General features: G+C 31.6%; 2 protein-coding genes across 2 annotated transcripts in view; both read right to left on the bottom strand.

Annotated features, from left to right (window-relative positions):
- Positions 1-591, bottom strand: part of LOC121116263 (protein transport protein Sec23A-like) — a 2,132-nt gene extending 1,541 nt beyond the window's left edge. The window contains exon 1 of the mRNA XM_071887506.1: positions 578-591. Within this exon, the coding sequence (XP_071743607.1) occupies positions 578-591 (14 nt within the window). The remainder of the gene's footprint in view (positions 1-577) is intronic.
- A 1,946-nt stretch (positions 592-2,537) lies between these two features.
- LOC121115594 (low choriolytic enzyme-like) lies at positions 2,538-4,033 on the bottom strand. The gene is made up of 5 exons (XM_040709673.2): positions 3,601-4,033; positions 3,264-3,544; positions 2,989-3,197; positions 2,823-2,921; positions 2,538-2,750 (listed from the first exon to the last, which is right to left on the bottom strand). Exons 1-5 carry the CDS (start codon positions 3,997-3,999, stop codon positions 2,647-2,649), a joined length of 1,092 nt encoding a protein of 363 aa, XP_040565607.1. The 5' UTR covers positions 4,000-4,033; the 3' UTR covers positions 2,538-2,646.
- Positions 4,034-10,635: the final 6,602 nt, after the last annotated feature.

Raw genomic sequence — 10,635 nt, 5'->3', positions numbered from 1 at the left:
GCACCGAATATGCAAATGAAATCACAAAAAAACAGCAATAACGTAGTATTTTTCTCTCAACGCATTATACTTCATGGTTTATCCCATAATAATAATGACTCTTCTATCCGGTACCTAGTGTTAAAGAGAGCAAATAAATCTCCAATACATGTAAAACCATACTTTGAGCGTAAAATCTGGAGGAGTCTTGGTGGATATTAAAAAATTGCCTTCAGAAAATAAAAAAAAGATTTGTAGCTCCATACCAAGAGTTCGTGTGGTTCCGTATCAGTTACTACGTATCTTTTTTTTTCAGAAAGTGGTTCCCTATGTCGTATATCTTCCTCTCCGCTTCATTTTTTTTTACATAGTAGGTTCACCCTACCAGTGATGTATCGCGAGTCAACTTGAGTCTTGGAGCTACTCAAAGAGTTGTGCTAAATAAATTAATATACTGAGACTCTAAAAAACTTATAAACTTTTTATTTTTTGAGGTTTCGAAGCATGAAACTAATAAAAATAAATAGAGCTACTAATTAATAGCTACAAGGTAATATTTGTAGATTTGATACAGACATCATTTCATTTTAATCCTTACCCTATTGGTATCATATTTGGTTTCCGTATCGATACTGAGCTACAGAGGAGCACTTTAGATACGAAAACATCAAAGACATAAGGTCCTAACACTGATAAAAATAAATAAGGCTATGAAGGAACTAATTTTAAGACGCCCATAATATAGAAAACATATCAGCAGGAGAGTTATGTATTTATTAAGAGGGATCCAAAAAAGTAACACTTTAGCAATGAAGATTAAAAAAATATACAAAACAGGGATGAAGTTGAAAAACTTATTTCTAGTTGGTACTTTGATGAGTTTGGATTATCCACAATTTAAATAACCATCAATGACATTTCAGGGAGTTTTTACGTCACAAAAAAGTTTCCAAAGAAGCCGCTGGACATTATTATATTTTGTTAATTAATTAATAAGTAAAATTCTATTACTTTATGTCTACATAATTTGATAAAATATTATTATATATGTTTTCTGTATTAATTGTCTGAAGCACTGAATGACACTTTCCCCAAATAATATAATCTGACATATTATTTATTTTTAATAGAATAGAAGTATTTTTACATCAAATACAATTCAAACCTCAAGTCTTTGATCACAAGTCCTTGAATATTTTTTTCATTCCGAAAAATTTATTTTGAGTTCATTTCTAATACATAATTATAATAAGGGATCCATAAGTTTAGGCTTTTTTTTTTTAGTACAACTCGAGTCTTAGCTATCGAGTCCAAGAGACCTCTGAAAAATATTATATCAAAACATTCCTTTTGATATATTCAAATCCAAATACATTACACAATTAAATCCAAATTTAAATTAACCAGGATTTTTCCATATCTCTATAACCCACCCCAGACTACTGATAATACTAATATATTAGTGTATTTTTAGAATGGTTAATTACGGTACTAGAAAAACTGCCATGGGGAAAATTGCGAGTGGAAGACTGCCATGGAGGAAAATTACCAATAAGGAAATTTGCCATGGAGAAAATTACCCGTATTTTGATCAAACTGCATGATAAATAATAACACATTATAAATTCGGTTAATATAATATATGACAAATATCTAAAAATATTTGTTTGTTCCATGCCCCAAGGCAGTACCTTTAAGTGTGAGTAATATTATTGATATACATTTTCTTTGCATTTTTTGAAATTCAATCCAATCATCTAATAAATAGATCGAGGGGATTGGTAAGGGGGGATAAATAGCTTAGGGCTTCTTAAAATATGGTTGAATACATGTCCCAGGGGTAGTGTGGGATTGTTGAACACCACCCTCAATTCATCCAATACATGCAAGGAGCCGCTATAACACTACAAACTAGTTCAAAGCCCTTGGGTTGGCCTTGTGTCCTGTGGGGTAGTATGGGATCGTTAAAAACCACTGCGAAAGTATCCTATGCATCCAAGGAACCCCTCTAATAAATAAAAAAATAGTTCCCAGCCCTGGGATTGCGTTGGGGACCTGATGGTAACCCTAGATCCTTAAAAACAACCGCTTAAGCTGCACATACATTCAAAGAACCCCTGTAGAGAGGTGGAGAGTATTCAACCATATTTTAAGAGGCCCTAAGTTATTTATCCTCCCCCCCCCATTAGCAATCCCCTCGATTCATTTATTAGAACATTGGATTGAATTTCAAGAAATTCAATGAAGTTGTATCGCAATAATACTACTCACACTTGAAGGTACTCCCTTCGGGGATGGAACAGACAAATATGTTTAGATATTTGTCATAAATAACATTAAGCGACTTTATAATGTTTATTATTCATTATGAAGTATGATCAAAATACGGGCAATTTTCATAACTGGCAATTTTCCTAATTGACAATTTTCTCCATGGTAAACTTCCACTCGCAATTTTCCGCAGGGCAGTTTTCCGCGCATAGTTTATTACCTATGCTAATTTTATGATGAAAAAATACTTCTTGAACATTAAAAATAAAAAAGCAAATAGTCTACAATTATCAAAATGTAATCAACAGTTAATTTATTTAAATATTTGGTAATATAAGAAAACTTTTGAGCAAATGCAAAATATTTATGTTTGAATATACACAATATATATGGGCTTTAACATTTCCCACATCCTTTTAGACAAAATTGACGGATAAAACTATATCCACAATATTTCTTGAGGCTTGTACAACTCTCATCAGCAATTTTATTCTCACATACTAAAATAGAGATGCAAAAAAAAGGATGATTAATTAGTTATTGAATACAAAAACAATATGTAAATCACATACCACAATTGAAGCAGGTCTTTTTACAATTTTTATTAATATACCAATGTTTTCCACAATAAGATTTATAGTAGCTGCAATACCTATATTTGTCAACGCAAGCTGAAAAAAAAGGATAAATCATAAATTTTTAAATACTATTATTTTAAAATTTTGTAAATATTTTTACGCTTAGCAGTTGTAGTTGTAGGTGCAGGTGCTTGAGATGAAGCTGTGGGTCCTGGAGATGTAGTAGAAGCTTGAGCTGTGACAGTATCTTGGCATTCATATGCTGCTTTGGTCTTTTGAGCATCCAAATTACTCATTCCACTTCTATTTGGAATGCGAGCAGTTGTCGACTTTTTCAATGACATTGTGTTTTGACCATTAGTCGAAAAGCTTATAACAGGGGAAATGATTTATTTTATATTAATTTAATTGTATATGGTTTTTGATGGACCTTACTATGTCAGTCCATAGTGCATAACGGATCCATAATCGTAAGCCATTCCAAAAGTTGAAGTTCTAAAGCCTGCATAACAATTGTCATATTGATCAATGCCTACATTTCCACAGTATGGAATAGATGCAGCTTCATTCTCCCCAAGAGCTCTCCAAAAGTTGCTGTAGGTTCCACTTTGTATATTTCCCCAATTAATTGTAACATATTGGTCTCGATCAGCCCTTGTTTGTTCATGACCAAATCCAAGGATGTGGAGGAGTTCATGAACAACAATCCCCAAATACTTATTACAAAATGATTGTCAGTAATTTTTATTTAATTTAATGATAATAGTCATACCACACAGCCATTGCTCTGTAAGTGAAGTACACTCCTTGATCTCCTACTATTGTAGCCAAGATTAGCATAGCATCCACCTCCGCCAGTGAAGATATCTACATAATTCGCTTCATTTGTTCTTTCAACAAATTTGACACATGTTCGATCCGAAATGTGCTGAATTGAATCCATGATAGTTTGTCTTTGACTTGAAGAGAAACTTGAGCTGATTGTGTATGGAACAATGCCATTGGGCCATCGATTGCTTTGTCCTCCAATAAAGTTCCTTGAATACATAGCAGCTCTGTCATGGGCATCCACCAGAACTCGACAGCTTCCCTCATCGGAAACATTTTCATCACTCAAGCAGAGTGAAAAGAATAATGAGCTCAACAGTGTTATTACTAAATGCTCCTTCATTTTTGATCAATTAAAAGCGTTGTGAAGTAATTTAAAAGATTTTGATGAATATATACCTATTATTCACGTATTGAAATCGATACACATATGTTATTCGGATTATTATTCCTTTGCTGCGTAAAATACAGTTCAATGTAAACATTTTAATACCAAACATATGTAATAATAAAAAGTGTTATTGAGATGGATCTTTTGAAACATATACTATTCATCATTATCTACTTTCTATTGTCCCTTTTCTATGAAAAAGCAATAACAATAAACAATATAGTTAAATTACTCTTTAAACAAAGAAAGATTTGTTGGAAGTATATTTTCTACATAAACTTTTTTATGATTAAAAGCTATTTTTCAATCCATCATAATATAAAGCGTATGAAAATTGGAGTGCATTCTTGGACCTCCTCATCCATTTTCTTAAATTAAGAATGGATAAACAAATATATAAAGCCTACATCTTTTAAACCTTTGCAATTTTCTCAGATATCCTTACAACCCATCCCCCCCCAAATCAGACAAATCAGTTTTACTTACACACACACAGATGGAGATTCCTTCCGGTACGAATGTCATTCTACTACGTCAGTTACTCAAGTCATTATACTTCCTTACTTCAGTATAGGGCGTCTTCTTTTTATCAAGAACAAAAGCACTTTGAGTATTTTGTAAAATTTAAATAGTACAATCCAAAAAGTATTTTCGGCTAAAGCGGTCAAGTGCACAGCTAAATTCGTCCGTGATCATCAAGGTGGTGAGGAACCACTGACCATGATTTTCTAGGAGCCTTGTGATTTGGAAGTAGCTAAAATCGTGAAAAGTCATGCATTGTTAAAGAAAATCAACAAAAAAGTGAAATAATCTCAGCCTATTGGTGAATGTAATCACTCACAGCATCAATGCAGCGTGTCGTTGAGCTGTCCATCATGCCATCAACGAACCATATAAACTACCTATGTTTAGTAAGTATGTAACCACTCTTTACTAGGACCAAAATAAGGGAAAGTTTATCATTGTATTATGAAGCCCTCTGATTATATCCCCGATTGAGGCTTTAAAACCAATCCTATTTTTCTTCTTTTTCATCTGATCTAAACTTTAATTTAATCACTAAAAGCTTTATCACCCTTTATTTTTTTCCATCATTTTCATACAATTGAAAAAACTATCCCTATAATCAAATTTTTCTTCTCTTAAAAATAACTTTCTTTAAAATTATTTCTCTTTCCAAACTCTCATTTGCCGTAAATATATTATTTTTTGAAAACCCATGTCCCAATAATGATATCCCTCTTTTGATTGACGTATCCTATATATATAATCAGCTAATTACTATAAACTATAATTGACAATTTATATTTCTACACACTCAATCCAATTGTAAGATTGGATTGACAGATTTTCCTTTCACTTTTAGTTTGATTATGATTTTTTTTGACAATAATGAGTAGGAATATAAACCCTTCATTCCTTGGAGTATTTAGACATCCCAATATTAATCTCCCATTGGTAAACTGGGATGTTATACCTTTATCCCAATATCTACAAAAATATCTTTTATTCCTTGAAATTACATTTTATCGCCAATACTTTTCAGTAGGGAATTCTTTATTTATTTTAATAATGCCTTGGTTAACAATTTTTAATCAAATTTTTGTTAATTTAATTAACTGAACTTACTCAAAAGTTGTTCCTGAATGCACAATGGAGCTCTATATGAAATTAGGATATTTAAACTAGGGGGGAGGGAGCAATTTAACCAGGTTGTAGAATCCGTGGAGGGGCATTTTGGGGTAATCAAAAATATGAAAAGGGGTATTAAAGTCAAATTAACTAGACACAAGTAGGAGTATGGTTCTAACGACTCAACTATGAGACACATCATCGCATCAAAATCTATTTTTAGACTCTGAACAATGTGGATTTATGAAGTATGCTTTGAAAAAATCTTAAATCCGTGTCCATGTAGGAGATTTATCATTTCGTCTAATAATGCCGATGGCGTACACTCGCCCAATTTCTCAATATTCTTGTACCTCTACAAATGAGATATGTGATACTTGATAGGCTTGATATTGAAATTTAACTATTTCATAAAAAATGGGATCTATCACTTTCATAGTCCTTATTTTTTTATTTATATAGGTATATATTTGACTATTTCAATCTAATAAATACTTTTTTTTTCTATAAAAATATAAATAACATTCGAATATAATCGGGCATTCCCAATGCCTATCAACGCAGTGATTTTAAACAGAAATAAAAATAGAAAGGGATGTGTAATTCAATGTTCCATCACAAGCTAAAGGTTCTTGGGTTATGCCTTGTATTCCAAGCCCTCTATTTGAAGCCGTAGTGGGTAATTATTGCGATATAAAAGGACATAAGCATATCGTAGTCGCTGATAAATTGTCAAAGTTAAAAAATGGCCTGTTGAACTTATGTTATGTCATTGTATTAATTTTTAATAATGTTACACACATGGAAAACCCTCTATAAATTCTTCTGAACATGCATCATTTTTTTATATATAATATACAGAATGTCACAGTACCGTGCAGATAGTATATATCTTTTTAGTTTGCTCATGTCCTATTGACGTTTACAACAATCAATTTATTCCAAAAGTGATTTATTTCGTTGGCGGAAAAGGCCATTAATGAAGAAAATTGTTAGTTGGAGAAGTAATTTCACTGGAACAAGATACCTACACTGAAAAGACATTAAAAGAAACTAACATAAAGGTTGGCCTTTCTGTCAATAATCATACTAAAATTATTTCAAAAAATATTTATGGATCTCTTTATGAATATAGAAGACCGAGTGGGTTTCATCCAGATCCTTTACCCCGGTCTATAATTGTTTTTTTGTATACACTAGTGATCCGACGATTAATCGGAATTGGAGAATCGGGAAAATAATGTTAAACTTGCAATTCCAATTTTTATTTATAATCGTATTTAACAATTTTTAAATTAAATATTAATTGTATATTTGAAATGAAAAAAAAACAACTTATTATTTGAAATTTTATTTTGGAAACTTTTTTCCATCATTTTTATTTATTCTCAAAAAAATACAAAAACGATCCCTAAAAATCAAGTATTGTAAGGTTCAATAGCTTAAATGCAGATTAAGTAACTATTAAAGAGACTATCAAAGTAGAAAATCTTGGATCAATAATGATTGCAGCGGCAGGATATTCACCCTTTCTATCAAGCCTTCTAATATTGGTTTAACTTCATGGGGCTATGCTGGAGATCTAATAAAATATTATCTCTCTTGTTCGGATAAAAGCTTAAAGTTTCTTCGTTTAATAGTTTTTAGATGTTTAATTAGTTACATAATTTATTTCCTATTCAATTTGAAAGCCGTGCATTTAAAGCCTTTTTTTTTTTTGTTTATTTCTAAAAATTCGAGGGCATAGATATATTTTATTTGATTAATTATTTGAATCATTATATGTCTCTAATATCAAAGTTATTTAAGAGGGATGACTTTTTTTCTAGATACCTAACTATAAACTAAAATATTCAAATTAGCATCTTTTTGTATGAAATAACTATCCTTTTAAAACTCTCAATTAAAAGTTATTTAAAGAGAAATCTAAAAATTGGACAAATTAAGGCGGCATCAAAATAATAAAATTCAGTTTATTAGCCAATCTCCCTTTTAACTCCATAGGGTAGTTTTAGAACAGAACTTTATTAATATTTTTAATGGTTAAGAGGGATATTTATCATAATTAATCAATGCTAAATAATTATAAATGCTGTATGATGAAATAAATAACTTTTGTCGTGTTTCAAACTTTGAACGGGTTATTCCACCTAAATATCCTTGACCGGTAATTTGACCACGAATATTTTTGCCCCTGGTAATTTTGGCTCAAAGAGATTTTTCCGCATGACGGATTTGTTACTTTTTTATGTTCTTAAATTATCGTTTCAAACTTTACTGTTGTTTCTCAATCAGATCAATGAATTATAATCAAAAAGAAATTGTTAATGAGTTTTAACAATTAATTGGATTAGTTTGGAGGAGTACAAGCTCTAATTATGCAACCCATTCTAGCAAAAAACATCATTTCTGATAAGAAATGGGTCAACTGATATGAACAGTGTAAAATTATAAAGCTTTTTCATATTTGTAATTTTATATCAACATCACGTGGTATTTTAAGCAACACTTTCATTTTAGGATAATATTTGAAAACCCAAAAAATGATGGATTGACTGAATGTTTACAATTTAAAAATCATAGAAGAAAAGGGATGACTATGAACCTCATTATTCAATTTTTGATAAATGATAAGTAAATCATATTCTACGAGTTGAAAGATGTCACTGAAAAGCAAGTAAAAACGAGGTTGATATCGTAAACAGAATAATTATATATAATTATAAGTAAGTAGTACATATACAAAAACAAATTATCAAACGTCTATGACTCTAGGTATGAACACACTTGTTCATTTTTACACAAAGATGAAGGATTTAACAAATTAACATAGTTTGCAAGATATATCCTGTTTCCATTTTTAAAGTTGTTCATTGATTGAATTGAGAACAGTGAGTCATTCAATTTATAGATCCATTGTTACAAATTTGATCTATCAAAGTTCCTTAATGAAAAGAGTTTTAACTAAAAGTGGTCTGATATACAGAGTGAGGTCTAAAACATTAGAACATTTTAAACCCCGTTTTCACCTTTACATATTTTTATTTTGTGGCATTTTTATAGCAAATTTTTGAATCAAGAGTTGGCAATTCAACAATTTTCTACACTTTTTATCCCATATTTTAGTACAAAGTCCATGTTGATTTTGTATTATTACTCAATCACCAACTTTCAACATCCCTCTGCTTTTAGAACCAATACCAAGAGTATTAAAGACAGTAATTAATCTTCCCCTTGAAGCCTCTTCTCTAAAGTTCCTTACATCTCGCCATTTTGGATCAATTTGTGGCTCAAAAATTTTCTGTTCAAATTTGTTCAGGCGAGGTAGACAGTCAGCTATGTGTGTCACAAAGATAACCATATCTTCGATATTCTTGTAACAGGGTCTGGAGTATTTCTCACAATAAGCATTGCTTGTAAGAATACGTCCGTATTTAGTCTGTTGATGAAGTGCAGGTGGTTGATGCCCCATTTTCGTAAAAGAACTCTTTTCTTTGGAGGGATGGTAATTCCAGTCCATTTTCACTCAATATTTCTTCTGCAATTCCTAACGTAGCAAAAAAAACGTTCTTAAACTTGTCAAAAGCCATTTTAGCCGAATGTATTCATAAATCTCGGTCACCTTGACAATTTATAATCGACTACGATATGCTTATGTCCTTTAATATCGTAATAATTCCCCACTATGGCTTCAAATAGAGAGCTTATCACAGCATCCCTTCTAGTTTTATTTCTGTTTAAAATCACTGCGTTGATAGGCATTGGGAAAGAATGACCGATTATTTACGATTGTTGTCAAACATCTCTAGGGATTAACAAATACCATTGCCCCTGCTTCTTTTTTAACTTTTCCCATTGTTTCCACTCTTAGTAAAATTACACCATTAATATCGATCGGCTTTCCGTTCACGGCTTTTGCACAATCTTGAACCTTGAGCAAGTCTATGAGCCTTAATCCACATTTATGAAATTATTTTATACCCCAAAGACATAACTGATTACCAGCCTCTGCAACCACTTCTACTATTACAGGACACATTCGACTGTACTTAACTCCCAAATTTATATAATCCAACTTTACCTTGAACAATTTCACCTGTAGGTTTGATTGATGGTTCCTTTTACTCAAGTATTTTCTCTGAATACAAAATGCCTCCCTGATGTATGTAGTTTTAAAACATGAAAATCACTATCTTCAAGCTCTCGTTTATTGTTTCTGTGTACTCTCTGACACTATTTCATCAGTTCTACTCCTCAATTTCTTCCAACTATCCGAGCACTCCCTTTGAGGTTTTTTATTCCATTTTCTGAAACCCTCAGTGAATATTTTGACTGGGGACATTTTTCTGATTTGATTGACCTTTCCTGGCCCCGATTCATATCCAACTATTTTTTAAAAACTATATACTTCTGCCGAAATCAATGTATTACTAATGACACGAGTAGCCCGTTCTCTGTATGCAATAATTTGTATAAGCTCGGATAGTCCTTTCTTATCTGCATTTGGAATTGTGATGATTTGTTTAAAAAATCCTGGGTTTTGTATAGTCGTCAATATCACGATACGAATTATTTCCTCTGTATAATCAACACTTCTTTCACATTGACACTTCATTGAAAACCCAGACGTATTTGCCTTATTTTGTAATTTCATGCAAATGATTTTATGGGCTCCTCAGGAGAATGCTTCATAGAGAATACATCCGTTGGTTTCACACATTTTATCTCTTTTATTACCGCGAGTGATTTTATGACAACTAAGACAGTCTTTAAGATAGTCTTTATTTAAGATTCCAAGGTTAAATTTAAAACATCAACAGGTGTATCATAATGTGCAAATCACCAACAATTATCAATTGCCCATTCCCAGTTTGCCAGGAAGTTATCAAGAGAGACTCAGAGGTAGTTGAGATTGCTCTATTTCAGAATTTATCCATTAATAACATAAATTTTAAT

Source organism: Lepeophtheirus salmonis, chromosome 4 (genome assembly GCF_016086655.4).
Source record: "Lepeophtheirus salmonis chromosome 4, UVic_Lsal_1.4, whole genome shotgun sequence".
Taxonomy (NCBI): domain Eukaryota; kingdom Metazoa; phylum Arthropoda; class Copepoda; order Siphonostomatoida; family Caligidae; genus Lepeophtheirus; species Lepeophtheirus salmonis.
This window is presented reverse-complemented; position numbering and strand designations above follow the sequence as displayed.